We start from the raw sequence: 15,374 nt of genomic DNA, 5'->3' as shown, positions 1-15,374 counted from the left end.
GGGCTGCGAATAATGGGCTCGAAATTATCTTGTTACAGCACAACTTCCAGTTATTATGACTCACACAGCTTATTCCACTAATGACCATTATTATTTAAACCACACGCCCTACAGAAAGCACCACAAAAGCAAATTTATTTAAATATTTTACCACAATAACAGATGTGCTGGAACAATTTAATGTGTTATGGAAATATGGCAGACAACATGCCTCAACCCTGTCTTCAAGAAATTCAAGTTGTAGCTGATTTAAATCTTTTGGCTCATTTTCAAGCCTTGTAGCAGGTCTTTTAGAACCCAGCCACAGGGGGTCACACACCAATGCACTACTGCTGGTCTCAAGATGGGATAAATGGAGAGGCTCCCATCAGAAAGGACATTTGGTGTAAAATTGTTGTGCATAACTTTTGCATAAAATTGATGATCTGGATGAATGCATCCTCCTGACGTTGACCATCAGTTTGATGGTTAAAGTTGTTGGGCAAAGCCAGAGGAAGTAGAAAGAGGAAGGCATGTTTAGAGGCAGCAAGAATGAGGGAAAAGTAAGACAATGGAAGTGAGAGCGGGGACTTTAAATCTAGGGGCTAAGAATACTAAAGGAGAGATTAACTCTTCCCAACTCTTCTTGCTCATAGGGGGCTGTCTGATTGTATGATTGTTACTCTGTGTATTGTAGGGCTACTATTACCTTATAGTAAAAACCACCTTGAGGCGATTGTTGTTTGTATTTGACGCTATATCAATCAAACTGACTTGAACTGAACAGATGTAGTGAAGGAGGACATGTAACGGGTTGGTGTGACAGAGGAGGATGCTCGGGATAAGCTGAGATGGAGGCAAATGACCCGCCGCCGTGATGCCTAACAGGAGCAACTGAAAGAAGTCTCAGGTTGCAGTCATATCTCAAAGCATGTTCAAGAGAAAGTTTCAGGTCTTTAGACTAGTTCAACTCCATCCAAAGGTCTTTTACATGACGTTCAAATTGTGTTATAGAAAGTAAATCCATGTCAGGTCAGGACAGAGTACAATCGTGAATGTTTTTCAGTTTAAGAGCCTAATACTCCCTCTCAATGATGAAAAGGCTTTAAAACAGCAGTACTGGGTGTCTTTTGTAGTGTTGTGTAGGTATCACTAAAGTTACGAACTCAACAAAACGTAGATACAGTCAATGCACTAGATACCTGAAAATTTTCCTCAGAGACTGGATTAAGAGACTTTGAGCCCATCGCTGACCTCTTTATCATCTGACCAGCCAGGCAGAGGATGCAGTCCAAAAATCCCTGCAGGCAGTGTGATCGACCCAGAAAGAGAGGGATAAGAATTAAGCTAAGTCAGCTTGGACCTAAAGCTGTTCCTCTGCCCAGCCTACAGGAAACATCACAGGAAAATAAAATGGATGAAATAAGACCCAGACACAGGAAATCAGAGTCTGTTGTGCCCACATCTTTACGGAGACTTGGCTCTATTATAGAATGTGCCTTTAGGTTATCAGTAAGCCTGGAAAAGTGCTATATAAATGTCCTTCCATAAAGTTTTTACAGTGCATCCTCAGAGTGCTAAGCTTTCCAAATCTGAACTTTTAAGCTCTATCTTTTTTTTTTCTGTTGGTGATGCAGTTCCATGTTTTTAGGAGGCAATTTAGATGTTCTTAAAGTCCCATTTATGTTATTAAATATTCATGCCTTGCAGCAATTTCCAAGTTAACAAAAGTTTGCAATGCCTTTCTTCACTACCTGCAGGTCTACAAGAAATGTTCCCTTTAGGATTTTCACTTTTTGGCTTCAGTTACATCTGTAAAAACATCTAAAACCTGTGTGAATAATTTGTGCATTAAAAACATTTTTCAGACTCACCTTTCTTAATGCAGCCACACATACCAACCACATAATTTCACTGGACGAATTTGCGACATTTTAGAATTTTTAGAAACACGGTTGATTTTTTTGGATCTGCACAAAAAGATCTAACCAATCAGACCACTACATTTGGCATCAAGCACATTCGTAACTCAAATCGCACACCAGTACTAAATATACAGTGATTTGGAAATAGTAAAACAATAATGTTTTACCTCAAACACAAAGCTAGACCATGCTCCGGGTCAACTGGCTCTCTGAAATCATTTTTCTACCTCCTAAGATCTGCTCGCAAATCTGCCAACAAGACCTCAAATTGCTTGACTGACATTCTGAAAACGTATAAAAGTGGTCGTGATACAGCTTCAACATGGATCAAACCATGAAATTCTTCCTGCTGCTGCTTTCTCATGAGAACTGAATGTACCCAGAATCTCACGTTCTTACAGGACCAGCTAATCATGTCTTGATGCCAACTTCACTTTTTTCTTTTCACAGTGTGTTTTTTGAGGCCAAATTTCCTGCAAAAATACAACACATACAGTGTGCACATACAGTACACGGCAAGTTCGGATGCAGAAAATTTGTAAGTTTGTTTACTTTTTCCATTACGCATTTGGTATGTGGGGACATTGAAGACCACAAGGGTCAGTTATGAAGAAGAAATAACGAAGTCTGCATGGCAAAGTGAAATTACATAAAAGTTAGGCATAAAAAAACAGAACAAAAAATTCTCTCTCGAAAGTATAAAGTTTGAAAAACTAGGAGTTGGTACATCCACAAATGGAGAACAGAGGCAGAACAATGAATTACGTCACTGAGAGAGATTTCGTGCCTCTTGCATTTTAATGCTTATATGACCCTGAGGAAAGGCTGCTGGTTATGTTGCAGTGGAGCCACTTTTTGGTGAGCTTCATGTCAAGACAAAACTAACATTCCTTATTAAAGAAACTGCCAGCATGAAACATTAGTCTGTAGCTAATAATAGTCAGTGCAGAGAAGACTTTCCAGTTATAGGTGAAATGATCTTGTGGTAAAATGTTTTTAGTGACATTCTAAGGCTCGTAGTTTTCTCAAGTCTGCTCCTTACTGCAGACGCTAATTAAGATGGCACATGCTACAGTGTTTTCTTTCTATGGCCTGAGGCTCTCTAATAAAAGGGCCACTTCAAACAGCTAGCGAGCTTCTAATTAAATTCCTCCACAAATTAATGAGACAGTGTTTACGCCTTCATGAGACGATTAGTGATACGACCAGAACTGTGCTCCAATGATACCGATGTTTAGTCCCAAACTGGCTCAGTGAATCCCTTATTGCATTACCTCTCAAGAGCACCTAAATGATATGCAAATAGCAAAAGCTAATGTTCTTCTGTGAGCAAAACATTGAAGGCCACTATAGGGCAATAGACACAAATTGTCTCTCTGTATTTACTGAAGATTTTCTTTCTCATACTACTGGGTGGCTAAAAAATAAAAATGCCCCTGGTCGTGTTTGCTATAACAATATCTGTATGGCTTTAAGAAAACATTTAGTATTTTTAAAGTTTTTGCCTTAAGGTTAAAAAGACCTGTATGTTTACAATGTTAATCATCAATAAATAGAAAATGATGGTTTAGGGAAAATAATGTCTCTTAGATGGGTACTGATATAGGACGCTTGGATAAGCAGGTGACCTATATGCTGAAAGCTACTGGAGTGACTGGTTTGAGCCAACCCAAGACCATTTCCTTTGTGGCAATGCCAAACACTCTCTCCCCGTTTTTCTGAAAACTTTCTTTACTATCCAGTCCAGTAAACGCTAAAATGTCAAAAGTATATCTGAAAAATAAGAAGTCTTGCTTCCACAATATTCTTCTGTACAAGTGAAATTAGTTTCTCAATTACCATTGGAGGGAAATGTATTCTCTCGCAGCTTATATTGGAAAGATTATGTTTTGGGTCACTCGGGAACATATCAGTGGTGTTTTGCTCTGATTATATCATTGCAGAGGTTATGATTCTGGTGTTTTGTCAACTCTGGAGTTTTAAAACGTGTCTAAATCTGCCCCTCTGCAATGTAATTTAAAGTTGTTTTCCATTTATATGCAGATGATACATGACTGTATTTCTCATTCAAACCCACAGGGAGTGGCAACCGAGTTCCACTCTATATCCCACAGACCTAAAAAATTGAAGGCTGACAAAATAAATTACTGGGCTTTAACACATTTCCAACTAAATAAAGTCCAGTCAGTCAAAATTTTCTCCTTCCTCAGTTTGTTTTGTAATTATTTGTAGTCGAGCTACAGACCCACTACATATTCATCAGCCTCAATAACAAAGTATTTTTCACAGATTACAGCACATCTCATGAATACAGTCTTGAGAGTGTACAGGGCTTTTTATAATACCAACATTGAGTGTAAGTTAATAAACTATATTGCAGGAATAGGACTTAGTTTCTGGTTACGGAATAGAACAATGCATTCTTCCATGTATGTGCATTTTAAGTGGCAACTTTCTAGTCCTTTGAATCACCTCTGGACAAAGGACTAGAAAGTTGCCACCCATTAAGAGCAGTTTTTAAGTTTGTTGTTATTCAATCTTTACAAAGAAAAATTTTATCGTAGTCTATTTGCAATTAAGGTCTATCAACTTTGCTGGCAGTCCCTCATCTTCAAACTGTTCCATGGGTTTCACTAAAATGTAAATCTTACAAGAAGCCAGGAAAATGCTTGGATATTAAATGTACACGTGTATTTATCAGGGGAAATATCAAGTTTGTCAACATAACAAAGTGTCTGGCTTACAAATTCTAACTATAGCTTTAAAATGTCCCTTCCATGCTTGGAAATGATGCAAAAAGGAGCTGTGTGTCTTTGAGAGATAGGAAGAAAGCAGACACTGACATTAAAGATATACAGTGAATGTTACAGTTCACCCAAACCGGTATTTGCTTTCAGGAAAGGAGAAGTGAAAGCAGAATATTAGGCTACATTTTCTTCACCACTTTGGACCAGACCTGCCACAACTCAGACCTTTCACAGCTTGTTGGGTATCTGACATCCAATCCCATCGGTCTCATTACAGCTCGCAAGGCTGTTGTTGCGACGTGACAGAACGAGAGGAGGTGCCAAGCGGTTCAGGTGTGGGTCGTGGCCAGTATGAGAACTGCATTTGTTCTGGACTTTGGCCTCTCCAGACGCCACATCTCGACTTTAAAAGGTCACACACAGCAAAACAAACGTTGTTGCCAGGACCTCAGTAAAGACATTGATTAAAGTATGGGGTCACGTCTCAACATTTTCTGGATTTTTACACGTAATACTTCTTAAGCAAAAAAGTAAATAAAAAAAAAGACAATAGTTTCTATTGAGTACATTTGAACATTTACGCGTAATTTCTAAAATGTTTTTTGTTGCAATCTTTACGAATATATGAATATAGGACAGGACTGTACTGCTGTACACAATAACACGCATTAATGCCTAACACATCCATGCAGTATTTCAACAGGAATAAAACTTAAGTGATAAATATAAGAAAGTGAATATGTATAAACCCTGAGCGTAGTCGTATTTTACGCACGAGGTTCGCGAGGAGAACTTTCTCCTAAAGCACGGTCGTATAGCAACAAAAACAAGTTGCGAACTAACTAAAGCCAGTTTAAAAAAGAACCCGCATGCATATACACATACAAACTTTGTCTTATTCGTCTTACCTTTTCTGCAAGACCCAAAACGGACCAGGCAGGAGAGCAAAACTGCGCACAAAATCCACCACTTGTTGGAGAGAGGCATGCTGCTGAACGGGGGGCAGGTCCGCGCGGAATGTAAAGTTCAGGGGGAAACTTCAACAAGTTGAAGTGCTGTAGCGCGCGCTCACGATTGTGCACGTGTATGGGAGGGTGAGTACTTCCGTTTGATAACACTGAGACCGTAGACACTGCCTACGTCACTGAAACTCCCAATAATTTCCTGGGATATATCGATAGAAGGGAATAAACTCTGACTCATAACACTTACAAAGAATTGAAATGGATTGTATGAAGATGGGAATATTTGATTATGTCTCTTATCATGTTTTTCAAGTAAATAATGTTACATAAATGTAATCATAACAAGAGTAATAAGAGGGTTGGCCAGAAACTTTACAGCGGGAGAAAATCCATCTCTCACACACACGCTCGGGAATCATGAACTTGCATCAAGCCGGTTGCATCTTTGCAGCTCCTCAAGGGCTGCAAAGATGCGACACATATTCATCTCCCTGTGATGAGAAATTTTCATCTGAAGTGCATTACAGAGCCTCAGCTGTCTGCTTCATGCAGAAAATGTGTACCTGAGCCTTTGGAAAGATTCTGAAACACTTCTTTTTCCAGCGCCTCCAGGCCTCTTCTGGTGACACAAGCTGTAATTGAGCTTTGAGTTGGCTCATATAGCCTGAAATTACAGTCTGCAAGCCTCTTTTCCCCACAAATGTTCATAACTTGGATGGATTCATTACACTGCATTAAATACCCCAGTGGATTTATGTACAAAGCACACTTTGTTAAATGCAGGTGGCTGCACTGCTGCCAAGGCTGAGGATTTGAGTCACAGTTGGGGGGTCAACAACAATAAAAAATCAGTGCTTTGACTGTCACATAGAACACTTTGGTGGAGATGTTCTTTATCTGTCAGAGATTAAAGGTGTTTGCCCCGTGCTGTGAACACTTAAGATGCTATGTTGTTTTAGGATCCATCCATTCTCTTCAGCTTATCCTTATCAGGGTTGCAGGGGGGCTGGAGCGTATCCCAGCTACTATAGGGAGACAGTACAGCACTGTACTGTACAACTAACGCAGAGAGACAGGCAACCATTCACACTTATGCCCAATTTAAAATCACCAGTTAACACGTTGACATGTGTCTAGCATGTCTTTGGACTGTGGGAGGAAGCCGGAGTCCTCAGAGAGAACCCACACAAACACAGGGAGAACACACAAACCCCACACAGAAAGGCTCGGGCCAAAAGGAGAGTCGAACTCTGCTGCACACCACATCTCATCTGCTGTAAACTGGAAACATTTCTTTTAAGCTATGGAATATTCTTTTCAGGTTTAAAAATATTTTTTCTGCAGACATTAGTTTGTTTAATGTCTTTTGTTAAAATATTCCCTTTACTCTTCCATCCTTTCACAGGGCATAGCTCAGAGTAGCACAGGAACAGAAATAGCCAAAAACAAGAATTTTTTATTTTTTTTAACTAATTCTCAAGTAAAGTGAATAATGTTGTGTTTTTATGTCTTGGTGTTTTCTGGAATGCTATTATGTTTTTCCTTTTTGTTGTTATAGTTCACACCCTCAGGGCCATTATAGATAAGCACAAGGTGTTCTTTGGTATTGGTGTCTTAATGCACCACTCATGGCGATACTGGTTACAGAGAAATGGTCTTCTCTAAAGAGGTGATAAAATCCACATTAGGGTTGACAGAGAGGTGACAGCAGAGTGTATTTGTCAGCCAGGAGATTACACTTTGTGTCCTGTTTATGAGTTTTATGTTTGCTTTTTTATTTTGCTTTGTTGTGACTTTTTGATTCACTGATTCCCCCCCCCCCCCCCTCCCCTTACTCTTGCTTTTCGTTGGATGTTTAGGCACCAGTTGTTTTTCAGGTGAGGTTTACACTGTAAAACTATTTAGATTAGGTTCAGGAAATGATTGTGATTCAGGTTCAAACATGCCATGAAACATGAACACTGACAAAACATACTCTGTTATTTTAAATGTGGTGGCAACTGGTGTGATTTTGATCAGAACAGAAGTCTGACCAATGAGTTTGAATCGCTGAAAGAACAAATGTAGAGCTCAGGTGATTCAGCATGACTCTTTCTCTGGCTTTTCTTTCAGGAAACTGTTAACAAGGAAATGGTTTGTGAAAATACTGAAGCCTGAGAAACTGGTGTTAATGACTAATCTGTGCATAGGAGACATTTACTTGAATGCTACAACCATAAACACTTCATACTACCCAAAGGCTTGACTAGAGAGTTGGGCTTTTAGACAAATATGTGTTGTAAATTTTGCAGTTGATCAACTGAATTACATTAGTGTTTAGAAAGCAGGAAGCAAAAAGTAAATTGTCATTGTTCCATAACTGACTGATCCACTAAAACTTTATGAGCTCTCTCCAGTCGCCAAGACAAACTTTTTTTTCCGAACAAGACTTTGACAGCGGGTCATAGTTCAAGTCCTCAGAACAGCTGGAAAAATCTTTGCAGGGAAAGTTAATATTTGTTTCTTCTCCCCAAAGGTTCTCTGAGGTGCCATCAAGCCAGCCTCCTAAACCCCAGTTGCTCCCATGGAGCTCGTAAACAGCCGGCAGCAGGATCGTGGTCAGACTTGGTCAGCTCCCTGGAGGGACTGCGTGGAAGTTTATGTGTGTGATGCAAAATGGGAAAAGTGGAAGATTTTTTTTATTTCACAATAAAATGATGAAAATAAAACAAACCAAGATAGTTGAGGGTGAAACCCCTATGGAGATGCTATTAACTGTATGACTATGTGACATTAACACACCCTTAGTAAACTGTGACTATTTCCTTTTTCATAGACCAATGTCATTGTGTTTTCACATAGATTCAAAACATATTGTGCATGTGGTTCAAGTGAATGCATTTTCATTAATATCGATTGAAAGATTGATGTGTTGCATTAAATGAATCATTCATGTGCTCTTTTATTTTTCCTTAGCAACTAGGAGTGTGTTTGCATCCTCCCCATTTTGTTTGTTTTTAGAACCCCACCCTCATTCTTATGGTTTATTCCCTGAGGCTTCTACTATGAAGAGAGCTCAGCATGCTCCGGGTATCTTTCCATTATCTGGACTCAGGATAAGTGTCACTTGAAGGTGGTTGTCAACTCTGTAAGTTAACACACATGAATGGGGAGGTGCCAGCAGTGTCTGACCAGTCACAATTATAGGCAACTGTATCGGTGACGGCACAAAGGAAGATAAAACTATTTCATGGGGGGCGGGGGTGAAGAGGTTAAGCACATAATGCAGACTGAAAGCACCACAGCAGCTGCAGTCAAGGTAGCTACAAGAGTGTGTGTGTTTGTGTGTGTGTAAGAGGAAAAGCACTGCAGTTTAGTATAAAAAGTGCTGTATGAATGTGTGTTTGCTTTAAGCTCTTAAGACTGAAAAAGAGCTAGTGTCATAAGAAAGTTTGTCCTATTTCAGAACCTGATCTATCATCACCCATTACTCTATCACCCATTATTAAAATTAATTTTTAAATGTACATAAGACAGTTTTATTTTTGCTTCCTTCAGCTGGAGCCTCTGTGGCACTCTGTGGTTTGAGAGCAAAGAATAAATATATCAATAAATGCAGGCTTACAACAGGCCATGCGCAAATTAGCCTAGCCACAAATAGCCTACAAGTAGGTGCCCTGTTTTGTATTAATGCTTATAGCTCAATGAAAATGCTGTAGAACAGTTTTCAGCAAACAGGACAATAAAAAAAAAATTATGCTCATTGAGGAAACACAGAGACTTTAGACAATATTTCAAAAACAGACACTGAGGGATCATCCAGGCGTGGTGATACTATTTTCATGGTTAGTGAGTTGATGGTGATTTCATACCTGCTGATCTCTAATCTGGAATATAACCTGTTCAAAAAAGAGGTTAGTTTTGCAGCATGTTACCATGGCAATGTAACCTTATAAGTAGTGCACCACCTTCTTTATACAAAAGCCAAGGTTAATCCTAAAGTTACCTGGATAAGTCGATATTCAGATTACAGACCTCAGGTCTATCCAACCTTGATTATATCAGCAATAGTTGTTTCACAGAAGAATATCCACAAACCAACTATACACAACAACCAGCAACAATAGCAGACAGATCAAGTGAGGAACTAGCTAGTGAACCAAATGTAGAGCCCAATGTTCATCTGCTGGTCTGCACAACAGTAAAAAAAAATGTAAATACTGATTATTTATTTATTTATTTTGGCACAGCACGTGAACCAACCACACTAAAAGAGTGTGTATAATATATTTCAGTTGCGTATAGGCAACAGGAATGTTGCAATCACACCAGATCTTTATGTCATACTTGGCTGGTTTACAAGACATACCAGCATGTGCCTGTGAAAGCTGCCAGCTGTTCATTCACACAGAAATCGGTGCCAGTGAGATAGTATCAGTAAACTGGGCTTCAAACGTTGTGCGTAAGCGGCCTCCCTGTCTGCTCCAGTTGTACATTGGGATACACTGAATAGATCTGTTAGTTAGGATATATGAAATAAATCCCAACTTTAAAGTTAAAAAATTAATAAATTAATTAATAAATAAATAATTATATATATATATATATATATATATATATATATATATATATATATATATATATATATATATATATATATATATATATATATATATATATATATATATATATATATGTATATATATATATATATATGTATATATATATATCGATAGATAGATACAAATCATAAGGCCCAACACAAGTTCATTACCATGGCTGCACCAAGGGCCACTGAAGGTAGGAAAAAAGGGGCGGGGCATGAAGGGCTATAAAATGTTTAAGAAAAACTCATCCAAGGATGTTGCGGGTCTCGAGTCATTCCTGGCAAATTTGTCATCTTTCTTATAAATTTGCCACTCTATTGTAAAAAAATGGACACATGAATGACTACATGGATGCGTACCTTGTTGCAAATCTACCAAAAACAAAACATTTCTAACTTCTCTGATTCAAACTTTTTATACCCAGTTTTAAGGTGGCACACTGAACTTCTCTGAGAAATAAATCAGGCATAACATTCAAAAACTAAAACTTCTTTTTTTTGTTCAGGAAAAAAAATCCAGCTTTTTAATGAAACAGAATTAGAAAATTAACGATAACAGCAATAATAATAGTAAGCCTCGCCTCTGTCAGTGCGCCCCAGGGCGGCTGTGGCTACAATGTGGCTTGGCATCACCAGTGTGTGAATGTGTGTGTGAATGTGTGTGTGAATGGGTGGATGACTGAATGTGTAAAGCGCTTTGGGGTCCATTTTAGCATTAAAATTTCATTTTGATTAAAGAGCTTAGACATACCGGTGGATTAACCATTACAGAAACATGAACAAATCATTTTGGTAATGCTGTGGCATAAATTTACTCTGCAAATATATTCCTATTTGCATATTAACGTAGTTAAACTGCTAATCTGACATTTTATGGGTGGTTAAATTATAAAACTTCAAGCTACTTTGACCATAAAAAATCTTTAATGTTTTGCAATTGATTCTCTTTTGTAATTGAAACATCTTTGACCAACTCCACCCCTTGTTTTCTTTCGTCCTAATTGTTGTGAAGGCATGTCCATGCAGTGTGCTAATCAGACAGCTATCACCACCATCACTTGACCTTTATTAACAAATGTTCAGAGAAGTTGTTGCACGCTGTTTTAGAAGTTGCCTGGCTGAGTAATCCCATATGGAGCAATATACCCGCCTCTACTCTTGTTTCAGATCGGTTGATGGAAATTGATTACAAAACCAAAGCTAAAGCTGCATTTTCCCATGAAAAGTGGGGTTTCAATTTCAGTTTAGTTTGTTGAGCTCGGCTGTGACTGTTTTGTTAAAATATTTCATGTTTCTTACATAGTCATTTTTACATTTTTTAATTTTTCTCTGTGGATTTAGCTAATCGATCTCACTTTTCCCAGTGGACAGAGTTGCTGACGTCCAGTTTCTTCCAGTCAGAAAGACCGGGAAACTATATTTACACTTCTGTGCTTTCAAAATAGTTTCCCCAGTGATGAATGACTCGCATGGTTCCATGTCTGTTGAATGATATTCCAGCCACAATGCCACATCATTTCCTTAAACTTTTTTTTTTATCATTTCTGTGTTTTCATTTCTGCAATCAACATGTGCCAGTGCAGTATTTTGCACATATATAAGTTTTAAAACATATTATAATGTCAGTACTATTATTAAAGCCTCGTATTTCAGAAGAACTACATATATTCAATGTTTTGTTACAGTTTAGCCGTATCTCCTAACCTACAGTAGACAATTCTTTACTGTCAGAAATACGATACATTTGTTGACTTACTTTGGAGACCACACAAACAAACAGTCGGATTTATTGTAGTGAAGATGCAATAAAGAGACGCCCATTCAGTCTTGATGATGATATTCACTTCTAAGGTTCCCGAAACAAAAGAAACCACACTGGGAAAATAAAAGGCGAGTTATCTTAAGCCATTGGCAGATACACTCTTGTTTTTAGAAAATGAGCCCTGAAGGCAGAAAAACCCGAGTGAACAGTCCACAGTCTTGGTACGTAGCCAGTGTGGTGGTTGCTTTGTGCATTTGTTCACATGTGTGGGATGTCAGTGGACAAGAATGTGCCTGTCTCTGAGACTAATCATGCAGAGCCATTACTCACTCTGTTCGGGGAAGCAATGTCTCTGTAGTCCCCCACGTTCTGTGTGGAAAGTTTAAGAATGAAAGAAAGTAAAAGTCACATGGTCAAATCTGGAGGAAAGCTCTGATGGAATTTTCTTTATGCTAATTTTCCCACGATATCATGACCTCAATATTTCTCACTTGGAACAATGTGTCAAAGAAGAACTCTGACATTAGCAGATGAAAGGATGAAAGGCTGACATTGTGCTTTGTTCTCAAGGACTATCTGGATATCTGTCTGAAGATGAATATAATTTCAGGATTTCACATTTTTTATACTTTGTTTAGAGTATATTTACAAAAGGAATTAAGTGATGAAGTAACATTTTACAAAAATTAAATGTACAGTTGTTTATTTTGCTGTATCTGTCTGCATAATAAGAATAAACTTTATTCACCAAGTATATGAATACAGAAATGACCCTCAATGTACTTAACAGAATAGACAGATACTATAAACAATAACAGCATGTATAGCATGTTTCCAGATTGTTTAATAGTGTAGACAACAAGATGCTGGAATAATTATGGAATAAATAAGGGATGGATAACAATGTTAAAGTATTTATATGAGAACTTAACAAACATAAATCTTTAATGTGGCTCATGTAAAAGTACGGAAAGTAACAAAGTCGAAAACACGAAGTAAAAGTGGATACAAAAAGAAGAAAATAAAAGGAGCAAAATTAGACAACTCAACAGGAAAAAAGGAAACACAGGACCTGAAATAAAACAAATCCTCAAAGAAATCAGGAAATAACTAAAGGAGACATGAATACAGAGCATACATAACAAGTACAAGACAAGAAAATAAAAGGAGACCAAGATGCAAATACCGGAGAGGCAGGTCCTGCTAAATACTAAAAATAGTCATGAACCAGAACACAAATACTAAAACTCATAACTAGAAACTATAAAGTAAAACAGCAGGAGGCACAGCAGGGAAAAGGGTAACACCACCTGGGTCTGGGTGCAGTTCCCCCTCCAGGGGCAAGGGTACCTAGACCCGGTTTGTAGAGTACGCTTGGGGAGTGTGATCGTGTGTACAGCGTCTCTTTATGTCTGTCTCCACGTTGGTTGAGTGTGGAGTAAGTGCATATGAGAGCATGAGGGTGGGAATGGATGTTTGTATCTGTGTGTGCCTGTATGTCTGTGTCTATATGTCAGGTTGGGTATCAGACGCCACCTCTCTGGGGACATCTCAGGCCCTCCAAGGTTTGGAGGTCTATCTCCCCCCTCTCGGCCTGGGGCTCAGTCACTCAGGCACAGCTGGCTGCCGGCAGAACTCACGGGCGCGTCACTGAAACTCCCCCTGGCTTCTGCTCCGCGGCTGCTGAGTGAACCCTCATCTGGGACTCTCCTCAGCTCTTTCTGGGACAGTGGCGCGGCTGCCCCTCTGTTGGTCTTCCTTGGTCTCTTGTGTTCTGGGGGCCTCTGGATGTCTGGAGTTTTGATCTCCTCCATACCTGCTTCATGCCCTGGAGGACGGGGCTGTGGCCCCCCCACACCCTCTAGCAGATCATTACATGAAAAAAAAAAAAACAAGCGCGTCCATGCTCACAGGTGTACACACGGGTGATCACACCCACAAACTACACCCTTTTTGGCTCCTACCTCAAAGCACACTGTGTTCTGTTGATCTCATGCGCTGCACAATAATGTTTAATATTTAGTATTTACTGTCATATTCCCATATATCATTGTGATGTTGTTTATTCTATTACTCTTGTTCTCTTCTGCTTGTTTTCTTTTTTCTTTCTCAGCAGGTGATCCAGGTGATTGGTATATGCATTTTCTTTTTTTTTCTTTTTTTTTTCCCTGTCCATTCTGTTGGTTTTTGTCTTTTGCCCTTCTCCCCCATCCCTCTTCTCAGCTGTTTCTCTTTCCCTCTTTCTTTCTCCCCTTCTTTCCTCCAGTCAAGTCTGTCCCGTATTCAGTAAGTGAAAATAAAAGAAACAATAAAAGGTGAATCAAATGGACCATTATGGCAAGGCTGGGATGGTCAATTTGGTAAAGTAAATCCGTTGGGCATCTTTCTTTGCCTTTAGACAATAATTCTGATGGCAAAAGAGCCAAACGGGACAGGCAAAAAAAAAAAAAAAAAAAAAAGGAGGCACAGTATAACCAGAGCTTTGACTACAGTAACAGAAAAGTCAAATCAGGAATCCAAACATTACAATGAACACAAAAACCGAAACTTTACACAGAGGAGTGACAGGAAAACCCAAATAGTAACTCCTATATTAACTAAGGATTCAAAACAGGAAACAAGGTTTTAAACCACGGCCATGACACTGCTGGCTTTCTTTGCTAGACCGCCCGACCGCCTGCGTATGACCTCAACTTTAAGACTTGGATTTTGAACTCTTACTCACCCTCTTTTGTCCTGCTTTTGGTTCCTCTTCCCACTGGATTGCTGAAGTTAGCTAAAAGATGATTCATGGTATAAAACACAAGACACAGCTTTACAGCAACCACTGCAGCTGTCATAATTTTTTACTCATACGGTTTTGTCATCCTTTAGAATACAACTTCCCAGACAGGAGGTTGAAAATCAAGGTCCATATGATATATCTGAGGGGCTACTCGTAAAAAAACATTTTGCAGACTTAATGAGGAGTGAGTAGAATTAAAGTACCCAGAAGTGACAGATTTTGTATAAAGTTAAATCTTTTATTTAAATTATTCATGTCTACATTAAGTTCTTAAATCTGCCTCAACTAGGATTTTTTTATACTGATACACATACCATTCCATCCCAGTTCCTTGTGTAGCTATGTTTGATATTTCAGGTACAATGTACAGTGGTTGAGTCTAACATCATTAGCCATTTCCAGTCCAAACTCTTCTTCGATTCCCAAACTCAAACAAACACTGTGGTATCACTGAGAGTTAAAATCTCCAATAAAATAATCAGAGTGGCCGCTCTCCCAGGTATTACAATCCTGCTTAACATCCAGGCATCCATGAAAAAGACAGACAAAGATGTAGCAGGAAGTTAGCGTTCTAGTTTCTGTCTAAAGATGATATACCATGTTCTGACTCAGGGATTTCTTAGGAA

General features: G+C 38.8%; 1 protein-coding gene across 3 annotated transcripts in view; it reads right to left on the bottom strand.

The window, feature by feature from the left end:
• The window catches only part of tfpia (tissue factor pathway inhibitor a), a 49,030-nt gene extending 43,311 nt beyond the window's left edge, over positions 1-5,719 (bottom strand). For all 3 annotated transcript variants that reach the window (XM_080290541.1, XM_026145121.2, XM_080290542.1), the window contains exon 1: positions 5,560-5,719. In XM_080290541.1, the coding sequence (XP_080146667.1) occupies positions 5,560-5,638 (79 nt within the window). In that variant the 5' untranslated portion in view covers positions 5,639-5,719. The remainder of the gene's footprint in view (positions 1-5,559) is intronic.
• Between the last annotated feature and the right edge of the window lie 9,655 nt (positions 5,720-15,374).

This window comes from Astatotilapia calliptera, chromosome 16 (genome assembly GCF_964374335.1).
Source record: "Astatotilapia calliptera chromosome 16, fAstCal68.1, whole genome shotgun sequence".
Lineage (NCBI taxonomy): Eukaryota > Metazoa > Chordata > Actinopteri > Cichliformes > Cichlidae > Astatotilapia > Astatotilapia calliptera.
Note: the sequence above shows the minus strand (reverse complement) of the source record. Positions and strands in the feature narration are given on the sequence as shown.